At 37.9% G+C, this 18,909-nt stretch overlaps 2 protein-coding genes across 2 annotated transcripts in view; both read right to left on the bottom strand.

Annotated features, from left to right (window-relative positions):
• Positions 1–1,594: 1,594 nt before the first annotated feature.
• The window catches only part of HSPA4L (heat shock protein family A (Hsp70) member 4 like), a 58,290-nt gene continuing 40,975 nt past the window's right edge, over positions 1,595–18,909 (bottom strand). Inside the window, exons 17-19 of the mRNA XM_070386503.1 lie at positions 12,906–13,025; positions 8,960–9,121; positions 1,595–3,073 (exon numbers count right to left, since the gene is read on the bottom strand). Coding sequence (XP_070242604.1) covers positions 2,882–3,073; positions 8,960–9,121; positions 12,906–13,025 — 474 coding nt within the window. The 3' untranslated portion in view covers positions 1,595–2,881. The remainder of the gene's footprint in view (positions 3,074–8,959; positions 9,122–12,905; positions 13,026–18,909) is intronic.
• Positions 5,075–5,818, bottom strand: LOC102287355 (large ribosomal subunit protein uL15-like). The gene is given in 2 exon segments (XM_070385614.1): positions 5,075–5,411; positions 5,414–5,818. Coding segments are annotated over 2 exon segments (444 nt in total). The 5' UTR covers positions 5,598–5,818; the 3' UTR covers positions 5,075–5,151.

Below are 18,909 nucleotides of genomic sequence, written 5' to 3'. Positions count from 1 at the left end.
TTGTGGACTCCCAGTATCTGCTGTTAAAAATAAAACGAAATCCTAAGGGTAATGTTTATAGGCTTGGTATTACAGTTCAAATTTATGCAAATGGAGGGATGGTTGTTAAATCTATTTTGGGTTAGTTGATCTTAAACATAATTTTTCAAAACAGTTGAAGATGTACTAATTTGGATAAAATATTTTCACAGTCACTTTATAATATTGATAATTGATTTCCCAAATTCACTTTAAAGACTTGTAGCTAGGAAATATAAATATACCAAAAACTGACCCCCCCAAAGTCTAAGAAATCTGTATTTCTTAATTTTTACCTTTTTAAAATTGAGATGATCTGTTATTCCAATAGCCTAATTCTTTGGTGTGCTGTTTGTAGTTATTTTAAAACTTAAGTATTCTGTACATAGCTAAGGAATTAAAACACTGCAAACTTTCATTATATTATTTAACAATCTTTGTTTTTAAAATCACTATGATTGGTTATTAGGAGTTGATTTCTGAAACCACGTAACTTATATTTTTCCATAGAGTTGAAGTGTATTAATTATCCTAAATATTTCCTATTTAGTTCTTATTTGCATATTACTACAGGAAAATATCCTATTTTGCTATATGTTTTTTTTTTTTTTCTTTCTTGGAGAATGGCACTGAAACATGTATGCTATATGTTTTTTTAAAAAAATCTTTAATTTTTTGTCTAGCATTGCATACTTCATACAGATTAAAATTAAACTGAGCCCATACCATCTACCCAAAACTAGATTAAGTAGAACATTTTCTCTTTTATTAATGTACTCAAAACAACTAATTATAAGGTTAAGGGCTTTTGAAAATCATTTAAGTTGAATAAATGGGTAAGAAAAGTATACACATTATTTTTGGATATATTTAACTTATAAATAAAGTGGTACATAACTACAGGAACTGGAATATAATACTGATTAAAACAGAGAACTATATAAGCTAGTAAGGAACTGAAAATGTCAGGATGTACTAGACAGTTGAGATGCAGAAAGGGTTGTTTTTACATACTCGGAATTAGAGGTACAGCTCCTAACAAAGTGGGTGGAGATTTTCTTAAGAGAAAGCAAAAAACTCCTTACATGTACCTTATTCCCTTTCATAACTCTGATGCTGTTACTGAAGTGAACCTATATATACCAACATAGAAATGAAAAGTAACAATACATGGTTAACAAATGTTTCATCATTGCTAATGGATATGATTATTTCATTAGTTTGAAGACAAAAAATATATTGGGTCTATATGATTTTTTTAATGCAAAAAAGGGACATCTCCTTCCTCTGAAAGGATGAATAAAAATCCCTGCAAAATGCACTGGTCTGTACTCTCCTTTCAGTGCATACTACATTGTAGAAACAAAATCTCTCTTAGAGAACTAGTTGTGAGTAGTGACTATCCCTAAAGATACTGAACTCTCAATTTTTACTAAAGGAAAGTCAATATTAATTCTTAATATAAAGATGTAGTTTTGTGAAAAACAGAGCTTCTCAAAATTTTAACATAGGTCAATCTAGATGACTGGCATTAAGAATGCAAGTGCCCGTGCATTCTCTGTTTCTTTTCTTTGTAGGTTGAACAGTCTGCCTCCCATACTGAAAATTTTCAAGCTTTTGGACAGAACTGAACAGTGAACAAGTCTGGTGATGAAGCTTGGACTACTTAAAGTATCTTAGTTTCATAGTCCCTCGTCCCATATAAATATATGAAGCACCAAAACTGGAGCCAAGGTCTGAACAGGTTATGTAACAGCAAGAACTATAATTTAATCACATCATATCATATTACACTATGTAACATTCTATATTTGCCTGTTGATATGTAACAGTTTACTACAAGCATTATTTCCTAAGACTTATGTGGTATAAGTGTTTCTTTTCAAGTATTACGGCTTATAGTGTTTATGTTAACAGTAAATCACTGATAAATGTATATAATGCAATACACATTGTGCCATTTCTCCCTACCCTGTGTTAACATTAACAAAATGAACTAAGAAAACAAAAACTATTTAAAACTAAAAACAAAGGCTATCAACATCACAGTTGCACGTCTGAGTAAGTCAACAGCATTTCCCCCTTAACATGAAGGTATTTTCATCAAAAATGCTTCATCGTTTTTAGGCGAGCATTACTTTAGCAGCAGCTGGTCTTCAGGACAAGTAGATCAGACGTTTCAAGTGCAAAAGACACTGAATTACTCTGAGAAACATCAATCCACATGACTAATGAAAAGAAGCAAACTGCTGGTGTCACCTTAACATAAAATTGTGCATTTTCCCCTTCAGTGTGTGTTTTAGTTCATTTATGTGATAATAAAGTTTTGGAGTTCTCATGGCACACCACTGATATGGACTAGTTTGTCAAGGAACCTATTTGTTTTTAATGTTTAAATTATAATAGTACAATAACTACAAAAAGGTCAGTGCCTTGGTGGCTTTAAACCACATCAGTTTCAATGTTTTTAAAAATAATGATGCAATTAAATCTATGCTTCTGCAACAATAGTGCAATATAGTATCCTTTCCTGAATAAAGGAGCTGAGGTTTATCCAAGTAGAAGCTTTAAGTAAGGTAGATTGTTGCCAACTACTTATCAGTCTTGCATGTTTGACCTAAAATAGATTAGGAAAGCTTAAACTGACTTGTTAATCTATATTCAGCTAAAGCTTCACATAAGCAGCAATGGAAATGAATGTAAGTGCACTCAGTATAAAACACTTTTCAAAACTACTCCAAAAAACAAATGACAGAAGGTGGTTAAGAGCAGCTAAACATCTGTTGTGTGTACCAGGTGTAAAAGAAGAATGGACTCTGTGGTTACTTGCACTATTGGAATTACGTGAAGGTAAAGTTAAGACTTAGTCCACTTCCATCTCTCCAGAAGACTTAGTATGCTGTGAGTTGTCTTTTGTTGAATCTGGTTTAGTTTCAGCCCCACTCTGTCCATCCATTGGTCCGTTGTGTTCACTATTATCTTTTGCCTTGTCTTCAGCAACCTCTACTTTCGGTTTGGGCTTATAAATGATGGGGTTACAGAAATTATCGAGTTCCTAAAGACATGAAGAAAATTGATTATATTAAAAACATAATTTAACAAGGTACCACTAACTTTCTGAAGTTCACATATAATTTCTAAATTTCCACATAATTCCACATTGTTGAATAGCTGTTAGCTCAGCTAGATAACCAACTAATTCTTAAAATACCTTAATGAATTATTTACCTTCTTGGCTAGTATATGTCAGTGGTTTAAGATACTATTCTGTCTTTGATATAATAATACATTCTGTATTTATTGTTACTAAATTTCTTCCTCATAATTTATTTTGGTAGGGATAATCTTTATATATTTATTTATTTTGGCCATGACACATGGCATTCAGAACCCCCTGACCAGGGACTGAACTTGGGGTCCTTGGCAGTGAGAGCACAAAGTTCTAACCACTGGAATGCCAGGGAATTCCTAGGAATAATTTTTAATTCATTCCTTTAAATTAGGCCTAAAGCTCTGTTATGAGAAGTATGTCACATAGCACCTATTTCATAAGTTAAAATTTCTCAAAATTACTTGAAAACTATTTTCAGTTCAGTTCAGTTGCTCAGTCGTGTCTGACTCTTTGCGACCCCATGAATCCCAGCACGCCAGGCCTTGCTATCCATCACCAACTCCCAGAGTTCACTCAGACTCACGTCCATCGAGTCAGTGATGCCATCCAGATATCTCATCCTCTGTCGTCCTCTCATCCTTCTGCCCCCAAACCCTCCCAGCATCAGAGTCTTTTCCAATGAGTCAACTCCTCGCATGAGGTGGCCAAAATACTGGAGTTTCAGCTTTAGCATCATTCCTTCCAAAGAAATCCCAGGGCTGATCTTCAGAATGGACTGGTTGGATCTCCTTGCAGTCCAAGGGACTCTCAAGAGTCTTCTCCAACACCACAGTTCAAAAGCATCAATTCTTCGGGGCTCACCTTTCTTTACAGTCCAACTCTTACATCCGTACATGACCACAGGAAAAACCATAGCCTCGAGTAGACGGACCTTTGTTGGCAAAGTAATGTCTCTGCTTTTCAATATGCTATCTAGGTTGGTCATAACTTTCCTTCCAAGGAATAAGTGTCTTTTAATTTCCATGGCTGCAATCACCATCTGCAGTGATTTTGGAGCCCAAAAAATAAAGTCTGACACTGTTTCCACTGTTTCTCCATCTATTTCCCATGAAGTGATGGGACCAGATGCCATGATCTTCGTTTTCTGAATGTTGAGCTTTAAGCCAGCTTTTTTACTCTCCTCTTTCACTCTCATCAAGAGGCTTTTTAGTTCCTCTTCACTTTCTGCCATAAGGGTGGTGTCATCTGCATATCTGATTTTTTGATATTTGATATTTCTCCCAGCAATCTTGATTCCAGCTTGTGCTGCTCTCAGCCCAGCGTTTCTCATGATGTACTCTGCATATAAGTTAAATAAGCAGGGTGACAATATACAGCCTTGACGTACTCCTTTTCCTATTTGGAACCAGTCTGTTGTTCCATGTCCAGTTCTAACTGTTGCTTCCTCACCTGCATACAGATTGCTCAAGAGGCAGGTCAGGTGGTCTGGTATTCCCATCTCTTTCAAAATTTTCCACAGTTTATTGTGATACACACAGTCAAAGGCTTTAGCATAGTCAATAAAGCAGAAATAGATGTTTTTCTGGAACTCTTGCTTTTTCCATGATCCAGCGAATGCTGGCAATTTGATCTCTGGTTCCTCTGCCTTTTCTAAAACAAGCTTGAACATCAGGAAGTTCACGGTTCACGTATTGCTGAAGCCTGGCTTGGAGAATTTTGAGCATTACTTTACTAGCGTGTGAGATGAGTGCAATTGTGTGGTAGTTTGAGCATTCTTTGGCATTGCCTTTCTTTGGGATTAGAATGAAAACTGACCTTTTCCAGTCCTGCGGCCACTGCTGAGTTTTCCAAATTTGCTGGCTTATTGAGTGCAGCACTTTCACAGCATCATCTTTTAGGATTTGAAATAGCTCAACTGGAATTACATTACCTCCACTAGCTTTGTTCATAGTGATGCTTTCTTTTTTGTTTTTTTTAAGAGAAAAGCACTTAACATTTAATGAATTTCCCAGCATGTGGCTTCAAGACACCAGGACACAGGCCCCACCTACACCCTTAATCTTCTCCTCAGCTCTTCTGCTGAAGAATTTGGCCTTCACAATGACAGGCTGCTTTGGGAGCTTTCCTTTCCCCAGATCTTTGTAGTAACCTGATGGCACCACATCAATGACAGGAGCAGCTCCTGTCTTGTTCTTGGCAGCATTTACTCGTGTCTGCTCACTAACCATGGTCCACAATTTATCAAGATTGACAGTCGGGCAGAAACTCTGGTTCCTCTTAAGTGGTAATGCCTCATACCAACTTTCCCAGAGTATCCTGGGTGATACTTGTCGAAGTTGATCCTGTGATGATGCATGCCACCAGCATTACCTTGGCCTCCCGGGTGTTTCCGGTGTTTGCCGATGCGGCCGTGGCCATGGCTCACGTGGCCCCTAAGTTTCTGGGTCTTCCTTAGTCTGGATGGCATGTCGGCAGCCTAGACGAAAGAGCCCTAGTGATGCTTTCTAAGGCCCACTGGACTTCACATTCCAGGATGCCTGGCTCTAGGTCAGTGATCACACCATTGTGATTATCTGGGTCATGAACATCTTTTTTTTACAGTTCTTCTGTGTATTCTTGCCATCTCTTCTGAATATCTTCTGCTTCTGTTAGGTCCATACCATTTCCGTCCTTTATCGAGCCCATCTGTGCATGAAATGTCCCCTTGGTATCTCTAATTTTCTTAAAGAGATCTCTAGTCTTTCCCATTCTGTTGTTTTCCTCTATTTCTTTGCATTTATCGCTGAAGAAGGCTTTCTTATCTCTCTTTGTTATTCTTTGGAACTCTGCATTCAGATGCTTATATCTTTCTTTTCTCCTTTGCTTTTTGCTTCTCTTCTTTTCACAGCTATTTGTAAGGCCTCCCCAGACAGGCATTTTGCTTTTTTGCATTTCTTTTCCATGGGGATGGTCTTGATCCCTGTCTTGGTAGTATACACTAACTTCACTTTTGGAAAACAGAGTAGCTTTTTCTGTCGAAGGAAAAATAAGCCATGGAAGTAAATTCAACTTAATAATTATTTCAGATATTATATCCTTGGTTTTTACAGAAATAAAAGACCATTTCAGTAATGCTACTGAACACTTTATATTCTTTCAAGACCAGTGTCACAGAAATTGGGTGGGGTGGGAAAATAGGAGGTAACATCCTGGGGGAATGTTTTAGTTGGCAAACTGTTCTTGTCACACTCTGCCTCTCACCTGGTTAGGAGTAAATTATAATAGATTCTCTGTAAAACTTTCTCAAAAAGGAAAATAACTCTTACTGCTTTATTATTTAAAAAAACCCCCAGTTTGGCACAGAAGTTGCTCAACATCACTATTCATCAGAAAAATGCAAATCAAAATCACAATGATATGTCTCATACGTGTCAGAATGACTGTGTTCAAAAAGAACACAAATAACATTTTGGTAAGGATATGGAGAAAAGGGAACTCTATGTACATTTCTAGTGGAAATGTAAATTGGTATAGCCATTATAGAAAACAGTATGGAGGTTCCTAAAAAAGCTAAAAGTTGAATTACTATATGATCGATCCAGCAACTCTACTCCTCAGTATCCAGAAATAAATGAAAATACTAATTTAAAAACACACATGCACACCAGTGTTCCTAGCAGCATTATTTACAATAGCTAACATGTGGAAGCAACCTAAGTGTCCATAAACAGATGAACAGACAAAGATGTAGCATATGTATACAATGGAATAAAAAGAATGAAGAATGAAAACTTGCTGTCTGCAGCAACATTGATGTTACTGGAGGGTATTATGCTTACAGAGAGACAAATACTATATCTTATTACTTACATGTGTAATCTAAAAAATAAATGAATATAACAGCAACAGAAAAAAAGACTTACAGAGAATAAACTAGAGGTTACCAGTAGGGAGAGGGAAGTGAGGGACAAGATAAGGATACAGGATTAAGAGATACAAACAAATATGTATAAAAGAAATAAGCTACAAGGATATACTGTATAACAGAATATAGCCAATATTTTAGAATAACTTTAAATGAAGTAAAATCTGTAAAAATATTGAATCACTGCATATACACTTATAATGCTGTCAATCAAATATACTCCAGTAAAAAAAACCCCAAACCTGTTTTTGTTTTTAAAATAAATCAAATACCTATGAGCATACTGAACCAGACTTTAAAAAATCACCTGATATGCCATCTCCTCTGGTGGTAGTGGTGTAGTTGCTAAGCTGTATCTGACTCTTGCTACCACGTGGACTGTAGCCTGCTAGCTCCTCTGTCCATGGGATTTCTAGGCAATGGAATGGTTTAACTTTTCCTTCTCCAGGGGATTTTCCCAACCTAGCAATTGAACCCTGGTCTCCTGCACTGCAGGCAGATTCTTTACCCACTAAGCTACCATCTCTAGATTATTAGCCTTTTGGTGAACATCCTTCTAGATATATGTCCATGCACACATATATCCAAACATACAAATCTTAATGAACATGCTAATTTATAGTGAGATAACTTTAATTTAGATTCTGTAATCCTTTTTCATGCATCATGCATAAATCTTTTATCTCAATATATGTACTGGGCTTCCCTGATGGTCTAATAGCTAAGAATCCATTTGCCAGTGCAGGGGACACATCAGGTTCAATCCCTGGTCTGGGAGGATCTCACAGCTGCAAAGCATCTAAGCTTGTGTACCACGACTATTGCGCCTGTGCTCTAGAGCCCACAAGCCACTAACTAAGCCCATACACTACAACTACTGACGCCTGCGCTCTGCAACAAGAGAGGCCCACACACCATAAGGAGAGTTGCCCCTGCTCACCCCAACTAGAGAAAAGCCCATGCACAGCAACAAACACCCAAAGCAGCCAAAATTAAATCTGCAAAAAAATATTTATTAAATACTATGGTTAACTATTATAATGTATATGCATCAGTTTATCTAATTTCTTATTGATAGGTATTTAGGTTGCTGCCAGGTTTTTGGTATCATAAGCAGGGGTTTATATACTTATGCAATAGTCAAAGTGAATTCCTAGAATTGTTATTTCTGCATTAAAGGTAAACTCATTTTAAATTTCTATACATTTGAAATGATTTCCCAGAAAAAAGCAGTAACAAATATAACCAAACTGCTCAGGGAAAGGTGTCCATTTCTTCACACCCTTGGCAATTATGGCAAAGATTGTAAATGTAAACAAATAACCAAATCAGAGAAAAGAAATTTGCATTTCTTAGATTAGTAACAAAGATGAGTATCTTTTCATATGTTTTTTAGACATGTATTTCTTTGTCAGCTGTTTTTCCAATGTCTTATTTTTCTACTTAGATGCTGATCTTTATTATAAAGTTTATCCCCATGTTTTTCATGACGTTTTCTGTAACTTTTGACATTTTCAGTAGTAACACGTTTTAACATGGAAAGTTTATCTCGGAAGTAAGATTTTACCATGAAATTTTATACATTTCAAACTATGTCAAAAACAAGCATATACCGTGGTTTTAGAATGGAGATTCAAAAGTTTTATCTAGCCTAGAAAAATCAGACATAATCTTTAGTTGTTGCATTGTTTTATTTTATTGCTTTATTTTACACTTAAAATCTAAAAGCTGTTTTGTGTGTAAGACTAATTAAATCAAGAAACATGATCCACCTAGAATCTTTTTACCCCCCCCCCCAAATTAAAGATTAGCCTCAAATTCCTATTTCTGTTTTTCTGTAAGTTGATTACTTCTCAGAGTATGGCTCCCATTAAAAAATTTTAGTGACTGAATCCATTATAAAACAGAAGTTTATAGTTTCTTACCTTTGACTTTGCAACTATTTCTGAAACTTTCACCACAGGATCTTGAGTGAGACTTAGTTTGTTCTGTGCATTCATCTTACTGTTCAGCCAACTCATGGCTTCACTGATATATTTTTCAACCTTTTCAATTTCAGCAGGATCCAAATGATCGTATCTTTCATCCTATTAGGGAAAAAAAAAAAAAATGAGAGGTTTTTCAATAAGCACCAACTTATTAATAATTTCTGCTTAAACGATTTAGACTCTTATTGTGTATCTCATATATACTCACATGAAGAAGCCATTTACAAATTACATAGAACTGAAGAAACTGAGAGAAAGAAAAATCAGTATGCCTTTTTAAGAGGAAAGGCCTTCTGAAGAAGTCAGGTTTGGAAAGGAATGACTTGTGAAGAATATTAAAACTGAAAAGTAGTTTTCAGAAAGAAGCTGCATGGAATTAAATCAGTCAAGGAGTAAAATGAAATAAGGTAAGTAGGCACAAGCAAGCTAGACAGAAAATTCTGACTCTATACAGCAGACTCTGATTAACTTGTTGATAAGGAGAAATGAAAAATAAAATTGAAAAAGACACCTGCAGCTGTCACATGTAGAAGACAATCTAAGAAGTCATGGTTTAGACTGGTGGTCTCAAACCAGAAAGAAGTGATGGTGCAACATACGGAAGGAGGATCTCCTCCCCATCCATCTGTCTACATACTTTTAAAAAATCTCTAGCCTGAACATTTTCCCTGAACTCCCAACTCTATCCAACTTCCAACTTGAATTCTTATTTGAAAAGTTTGAAACAACTTACCTGTGTTTCAAATTCACTATTACCTCCCTATCTACTCTTCCAAGTTTTGCTCATCTTAGTAATTAACAACTTTATCCTTTCAGGCCGAAAATCCTTAAAGTTATTTTGACTCCTCTTTCTGTTTTATCTACATAAAAATTATCAGCCCTGCCTTCAAAGTATATGCAGAATTCCAGCCACTTCTTCCCCTTCCACTGTCCAGACTTAGGGTTCCGTCACTTCTTGCCTGTGCTATTCTAATGATTTAACTCGTCTTTCTGCTTCTTTAGACTTAAATCATGCTGCTCCTATATTCAGAAGCCTCCAATGGACTCCTATCTCAGGGTAAAAACCAAGCTTTTATAATGGCCCCTGGGCCCTGCATGATCTGGGAACTAATAACCCCACCCCTACTGTTCTGAGTCCCCTTGGGTTCCTTGCTGTTACTCCAGCACTTCCTTTCCTTGAGATTTTGCAATTGCTTCCTGTCCCCACCCCTACTTTTAGAACATTTTTCTTATAATTATCATACATCTTGAACCCTCCCTCAGCTCCTTTAATTCTCCCCTCAAATGATGTCATCTTATTAGTCTGCCTTTCTGACAAGTCTCCACCTCTGGCAGTCCCTTACTTTTCCCACAGCTCTTAGCACCATCTGACTTCACTAACCCATTACTGTCGATCTTTTCCCACAAACATATTAGAATAAGTTCAATGTTTTGTTTGATGCTGTAGTTCCAGCACCTTGAAGAGAGCATGGAACATAATAAACTCAAAATTCTTGAGCATAAGTGAAGTCTTGCCTTGCTCTGAATAACAGTTTACAGCATCTTCAGGAAGCTTTTGACAGCATGGCAAACACTAGGTTGTAATAATAATAAACAGACCCTCCAATACCAGATTTGAAATATTCTTGGTGTTTCTATTTGTCTGCTTGTTCCTTCTTTTCCATTATCCTTACATTCTATTTGTACCTGTATGGACACTGACGTTGGCAGGCACATTCACAATTGATTGGTACCTGGATTATTCCTTTAGGTTGGTCGGACTGCACTCTATCTTAAAAAACGTACAAATCTTTTATTTCTAAAATAAGTAACCACCATTCCCACACTGTGTAGTGAAAAACAGTGTAGCTGTTAAGGGTTTGTATGTTGATTTTAGACTGCTTAGATTTTATCCTGACTACATCACTACTTCACAAGTTGCTTAAGCACTGCTATTTTCCTATAAAATAACATTCTTGTCAGAACTGAGGTAATCCATGCAAAGTGCTCAAAATTTAGTAAGTGCTTGATAAATGTAAACTATGATAATGCCCTCCCCTAAACCTTTGGTGCTGGTCTCTCCAGCCCACTGATGGAGTTTTAACATCAGTGATAAAATCTGGGGGAATTACGGTGAATATTTAAAATTTTAATCGGCAAACTTGGGGGCTCCCTGGTGGCTCAGTGGTAAAGAATCTGCCTGCAGCGTAGAAGATGCAGGAGACTGGGGTTCGATCCCTGGGTCAGGAAGATGCCCTGGAGGAGGAAATGGCAACCTGCTCCAGTATTCTTGCTGGGGAAATCCCATGGACAGAGGAGCCTGGTCGGTCACAGTTCACAGGGTCACAAAGGGTCACATGACTGAGCACACACACAGAAAACCTGTCCTGAAGGGAAAATTAAACCTGCTGAGTTTAATAAAGTTATTCTGGAATACTACCACGCCCATTCGTTTACAAACTTGTGTATTTGCTCTTGCACTACAACAGCCAAGTTGAGTGTATATAGTAGGCCTGCAGAACCTAAAATGTTATTTGTTCATTTAAAGGAAAAGTTTGCTACCCTCTCGCAGAATGGCTGCGATCCAAAAGTCTACAAATAATAAATGTTGGAGAGGGTGTGGAGAAAAGGGAACCCTCTTACACTGTTGGTGGGAATGCAAACTAGTACAGCCACTATGGAGAACAGTGTGGAGATTCCTTAAAAAACTGAAAATAGAACTGCCTTATGAAACAGCAATCCCACTGCTGGGCATACACACTGAGGAAACCAGAAGGGAAAGAGACATGTGTACCCCAATGTTCATCGCAGCACTGTTTATAATAGCCAGGACATGGAAGCAACCTAGATGTCCATCAGCAGATGAATGGATAAGAAAGCTGTGGTACATATACACAATGGAGTATTACTCAGCCATTAAAAAGAATACATCTGAATCAGTTCTAATGAGGTGGATGAAACTGGAGCCTATTATACAGAGTGAAGTAAGCCAGAAGGAAAAACACCAATACAGTATACTAACGCATATATATGGAATTTAGAAAGATGATAACAATAACCCTGTGTACGAGACAGCAAAAGAGACACTGATGTATGGAACAGTCTTATGGACTCTGGGGAGAGGGAGAGGGTGGGAAGATTTGGGAGAATGGCATTGAAACATGTAAAATATCATGTATGAAACGAGATGCCAGTCCAGGTTCAATGCATGATACTGGATGCTTGGGGCTAGTGCACTGGGATGACCCAGAGGGATGGTATGGGGAGGGAGGAGGGAGGAGGGTTCAGGATGGGGAGCACATGTATACCTGTGATGGATTCATTTTGATTATTTGGCAAAACTAATACAATTATGTAAAGTTTAAAAATAAAATAAAATAAAAAATAAAGGAAAAGTTTGCTACCCTCTCCTTTAGAGGGAAAAAAAAATCAGTTTAATTTTGTCAAATCTTACTGTTACATCCAAATGCAGCTAACTTTTATATAACTAAATATTTGAGGCTAAAAAACAGTGGAAAGGCTAAGAGTAATAAGACAGATCTGGGCACAAATATAAAAGAATAAAGGACATGGGAGTTACAGATAAGCAAAAGACTGGAAGACTAAGAGCAACCAAAAGAGGCACCAAGGGACAAAAGGAATGCTGGCAGAGTCCGGTTTCAAAGATGCCAGTAAAAAAAGGCTCAACAAAACCTCTTTTTCACTGTATCAATAATGAAATCCCTAAGAAGAAAACAATGAATTTGTTCACTGGACTAATTCAGGGAATTCTAAAAGATTAAAACCACACAACTGCACTTTGGTAGCAACAACCGCTCTGCAGTTGAGAACTTTTAAGATTTACCCCATCCTCTGCATACCACACACATTACCATTACCACCAATTTACTTTGAGTTTTAATACCTTGTTTCTGTATGCTTCTATCAGTTTCATGACAAGTTGGATCTTTTTTCCCAAGTCGTTTAAAGCTTTTGGTCTTTCTTCATGTTCCATGTACCTTACTTGAATAGGCTGGCCATATTTCTGTTAAGTTTTTTAAAAAGAAAACGTTATTAACAGAAAACAACTTTTATTGTGGTCCACTGGAGGAGGAAATGGCAACGCACTCTACTGTTCTTGCCTTGGGAATCCCATGAACAGTATGAAAAGGCAAAAAGGTATGACACTGGCAGATAAGTCCCCCCTCGCCCCAGGTTGGAAGGTATCCAATATGCTACTGGGGAAAAGCAGAGGGCAACTTTATTCATAGCTCCAGAAAGAACGAAGTTGCTGGGCCAAAGAGGAAACAGTGCTCAGTTGTGGATGTGCCTGGTGGTGAAAGTCAAGTCCAATTATGTAAAGAACAATATTGCATAGGAACCTGGCAATAGATGTGAATTTGAGCAAACTCTGGGAGATAGCAGAGGACAGAGTAGCCTCAGTTCAGCTCAGTTGTGTCTGGCTCTTTGTGACCCCATGGACTGCAGCATGCCAGGCCTCCCTGTCCATTACCAACTAGACTTTACTCAAACTCACCTCATTGAGTCAGTTATGCCATCCAACCATCTCATTCTCTGTTGTCCCTTTCTCCTCCTGCCTTCAATCTTTCCCAGCATCAGGGTCTTTTCAAATGAGTCAGCATTTCACATCAGGTGGCTAAAGTACTGGAGTTTCAGCTTCAACATCAGTCCTTCCAATGAACATTCAGGACTGATTTCCTTTAGGATGGACTGGATGGATATCCTTGCAGTCCAAGGGACTCTCAAGAGTCTTCTCCAACACCACAGTTCAAAAGCATTAATTCTTCGGCACTCAGCTTTCTTTACAGTCCAACTCTCACATCCATATATGACTACTGGAAAAACCATAGCCTTGACTAGACGGACCTTTGTTGACAAAGTCATGTCTCTGCTTTTCAATATGCTGTCTAGGTTGGCCATAACTTTCCTTCCAAGGAGTAAGCGTCTTTTAATTTCATGACTGCAGTCACCATTTGCAATGATTTTGGAGCCCTGAGAAATAGAGTCTGTCACTGTTTCTCCATCTATTTGCTGTGAAATGATGGGACCTGATGCCATGATCTTTGTTTTCTGAATGCTGAGCTTTAAGCCAACATTTTCACTCTCCTCTTTCACTTTCATCAGGAGGTTAGTTCTTCTTTGCTTTCTGCCATAAGGGTGGTGTCATCTGCATATCTGAGGTTATTGATATTTCTCCCAGCAATCTTGATTCCAGCTTGTGCTTTATCCAGCCCAGCGTTTCTCACGATGTACCCTGCATATAAGTTAAATAAGCAGGGTGACAATATACAGCCTTGACGTACTCCTTTTCCTATTTGGAACCAGTCTGTTGTTCCATGTCCAGTTCTAACTGTTGCTTCCTGACCTGCATACAGATTTCTCAAGAGGCAGGTCAGGCAATCTGGTATTCCCATCTCTTTCAGAATTTTCCATAGTCTATTGTGATCCACAAAGTCAAAGGCTTTGGTGTAGTCAATAAATAGATGTTTTTCTGGAACTCTCTTGCTTTTTCGATGATCCAGTGGATATTGGCAATTTGATCTCTGGTTCCTCTGCCCTTTTTTTTTTTTTTTTTTGCAGTTTTTTGTTTTCTTTATTTTGTAGTCACACTGGCTTTATCGTTAGAAGTAACACACACAATTGCAAGTTAAAAGAAAGTAAAGCTCCCCTACCCTCCTCAAGTCCTTTCTATTTTAACTTCCTCTGACAGGCTACCACTGTAACTTTTACTGGCATACTAATATATACATTTCTTGATTTGCCAGTTCAGACATTACTGGTGGTTTAGTCGCTAAGTCATGTCTGACTCCTGTGACCCCATGGACTGTAGCCTGCCAGGCTCCTCTGTCCATGGGATTCTCTAGGCAAGAATAGTGGAGTGGGTTGCCATTTCCTTCTCCTCCTCTGCCTTTTCTAAAACCAGCTTTAACATCTGGAAGTTCACGGTTTATATATTATTGAAGCCTGGCTTGGAGAATTTTGAGCATTACTTTGCTAGCATGTGATATGAGTGTAATTGTGCGGTAGTTTGAGCATTCTTTGGCACTGCCTTTCTTAGGGATTGGAATGAAAACTGACCTTTTCCAGTCCTGTGGCCACTGCTAACTTTTCCAAATTTGCTGGCTTATTGAGTGTACCACTTTCACAGCATCGAAATAGCTCAACTGGAATTCCATCACCTCCACTAGCTTTGTTACTAGTGATGCTTGCTAAGGCCCACTTGATTTCACATTCCAGGATGTCTGGCTCTAGGTGAGTGATCAAACTATCGTGGTTATCTGGGTTGTGAATACCTTTTTGTACAGTTCTTCTGTGTATTCTTGCCACCTCTTCTTAATATCTTCTGCTTCTGTTAGGTCCATTCCATTTCTGTCCTTTATCGAGCCCATCTTTGCATGAAATGTTCCCTTGGTATCTCTAATTTTCTTGAAGAGATCTCTAGTCTTTCCCATTCTATTGCAGCACCCTAGAGGAGCCTGGTGTGCTGCAATTCATGAGGTCAAAAAGTGTCAGGCACAATTTAGCAACTGAATGACAACAAATACAGGAAGATGAACAGGAAAGAAAGGTGGTCAGATCAAAATCTGTCCCCTCTTATTTTCCTACATGGAAATGAGTTCCAGTGGTTATGTGCTTATTCAATCCTACACAGGGATGTCTCTATCGTATGTGCTCCTCTCATTCATTAAGATTACCTTTCGATTCCTCTCAAATCCAAAGAATGTTAATTTCTTTAAAGTTGGGTGTTAAAAGTTTAAAACTACTAAGAAAACCATAAGAACTATACTGCATCCAGAAATAATGTATTTGAAACTTGATTTCAAATATTTATAATGCGTATAACTCTGTACATGCAACCAGGTTATTGGGATTTCCTGGTATTTAATACCTATTGACTATTATTTATGTCATATTTATTCATTAGATTAGTATGTGTATTTTAAGTATAGTGCTTAAAAACAAGAAAGCCCTTTGGCCCCTCACCCCAGGTGCATAGAAGTAGAGAGTGTCTAAATTTTATAACAGCTTCTGTAACTGTGAGGAGGGGAGTACATTAGAAAAAAAGATAAATATTTTCTTCCGAATTCATTACATACATAAATAAAATCAGCTTATTTTAGAGTAATTTTAGGTTTTCAGAAAAGTTACAAAGCAAACAATGGTAAACCAAGCACCTTTTATTGCTTTTTTCTAATGTTAGCATCTTACAGCATTATGGAACATTTGTCAAAACCAAGAAATCAACACTGGTGTATGACTGTTAAATACTGACTGAACTCCAGATTATTTGGATTTCATCCTTTTCTTTTCCAGGATACCATACTGCATTTAGTCTATTTTCATTGTACTTTCAATTGTAAATGTTTTTGAAAGGGGAGTAAGTTATAAAAGCCATCTTATAAAAATAGTAAAGCCTGTGAAAACTTCTATAACATTCACTTCTATGGTTACGTATATATTGGAAACAAAATAATACGTTCTTGGAGCTTCTGGGCTTTTCAGTTATTTCTCTTGGCCTCAGCTGTCTGGCTTGTTCCTCCAGCCCAATTTATATATATATTCCTTTAAAGGAGATGAGGGGTAAAAAACACCAAGAGGCTAAAATATGGTAAAGCTTAGTTTTGCTTTCATAAGCGTAGGCTTTCAAGTTGCTTTTTAAATATTCCCTTTGGAAGTAATTTATTGCCAAGATACTAACCTTTAAACAATTTTTTTTACATGTACCCCAATATGCATTGCAGCACAAATTACAATACCCAGGACATGGAAACAACCTAGATTCCATCGAGAGATAAATGGATAGAGAAGATTTGGTGCATTTATTTTCTTTTGCTTTCAAGTTACATAAATTCTTTTGCACTTCAACCTCCCCATCACTAAAGGGCTGCCTTTCCCCATACTCTAGAAGTCTTTATTAATGTCATCACTTAGCATATGTGTATTTACTCACTACTCAAAGAATGGTTCAGGGACCAGCAGCATCAGAATCTCTCGGAAGCTTATAAAAAATGCAGAATCACGGACCCAACTTGGGTATACTGAATTTTTTGCATTTCAGTAAAGGCCCCAGGTTATTTATGTGCACATTAAAGCTATGATCCTCACTAAGATGGAAAGACTAAAATTTCCTGTCATCCTTCCAATCTAAACTTCTACACTTTTGAAGCTTTTTGTTTTTTGTTCTTCCAGGTTGGGGGCTGAGGGTTTGGTGGTAAGCAGGAGGAAAAGAGTAATAGTGTTTTTTTCTTAAATCTGACCACTGACCTAGAAAAAGGGGACCTGATGGACACACCTCCTTATTTATTTTTTAAAAGGACACTGAAGACCAGGGGTACTATTTTTGAAGTTCTTTTGGCCTGGTGTCCCCAGGAGTGTGAACATACAAAAGGGCAGTGTGTTAACTCCTCAAAATCAGAGCAGTCGAGGGGGAGAGAAGCAAAGCACGAGCGACTCCTCTAATGGATAAGGGGTTAGGGGTCAGGTTGACAAGTCACTTCTTAACAACATCTCAGAAATCATGGCTTATATAAGAGTAATATTAACACTCTGGTCATGTGCTAATTGGAAGTGGTCAAACAGGAGATGGGAAGAGTGAACATCAACATTTTAGGAACCAGTGAACTAGAAGACTGGAATGGGTGAATTTAACTCAGATGACCATTATATCTACTGTGGGCAAGAATCCCTTAGAAGAAATGGAGTAGCCCTCATAGTCAACAAGAGAGTCCAAAATGCAGTTCTTGAGTGCAATTTGAAAAACAACAGAACAATCTGTTCATTTCCAAGGCAAATCATTCAATATCACAGTAATCCAAGTCTGTGCCCCAACCAGTAATGCTGAAGAAGCTGAAGTTGAATGGTTCTCTGAAGACCTACAAGACCTTCAAAAACTAACACCCCAAAAGATGTCCTCTTCATTATAGGGGACTGGAATGCAAAAGTAGGAAGTCAAGAGATACCTGGAGTAACAGGCAAATTTGGCCTTAGAGTACAAAATGAAGCAGGGCAAAGGCTAACAGAGTTTTGCCAAGAGAACGCACTGGTTATAGCAAATACCCTCCTTCCAACAACACAAGAGAAGACTCTACACATGGACATCACCAGATGGTCAATACCAAAATCAGATTGTATTCTTTGCAGCCAAAGATGGAGAAGCTCTATACAGTCAGTAAAAACAAGACAGGGAGCTGACTGTGGCTCAGATCATGAACTCCTTATTTCAAAATTCAGATTTATATTGAAGGAAGTAGGGAAAACCACTAGACCATTCAGGTATGACCTAAATCAAATCCCTTAACGATTATACAGTGGGAAGTGACAAATAGATTCAAGGGATTAGATCTGATAGACAGAGTGCCTGAAGAACTATGGACAGAGGCTTATGACATTGTACAGGAGACAGGGATCAAGAACATCCCCATGGAAAAGAAATGCAAAAAGGCAAAATGGCTGTCTGAGGAGGCCTTACAAATAGCTAAGAAAAGAAGAAAAGTGAAAAGCAAATGAGAAAAAGAAAGATATACCCATTTGAATGCAGAGTTCCAAAGAACAGCAAGGAGAGATAGGAAAGCCTTCCTCAGTGATCAATGCAAAGAAATAGAGGAAAACAATAGAATAGGAAAGTCTAGAGATCTCTTCAAGAAAATTAGAGATACCAAGGGAACATTTCATGCAAAGATGGGTTAAATAAGGGACAGAAATGGTATGGACCTAACAGAAGCAGAAGATATTAAGAAGAGGTGGCAAGAATACACAGATCAGATCAGATCAGTCGCTCAATCGTGTCTGACTCTTTGCGACCCCATGAATCGCAGCATGCCAGGCCTCCCTGTCCATCACCAACTCCCGGAGTTCACTGAGACTCCAGCCATCTCATCCTCTGTCGTCCCCTTCTCCTCCTGCCCCCA

The sequence above is a fragment of the Bos mutus genome, chromosome 17 (assembly GCF_027580195.1).
Source record: "Bos mutus isolate GX-2022 chromosome 17, NWIPB_WYAK_1.1, whole genome shotgun sequence".
Classification (NCBI taxonomy): Eukaryota; Metazoa; Chordata; class Mammalia; order Artiodactyla; family Bovidae; genus Bos; species Bos mutus.
Note: the sequence above shows the minus strand (reverse complement) of the source record. Positions and strands in the feature narration are given on the sequence as shown.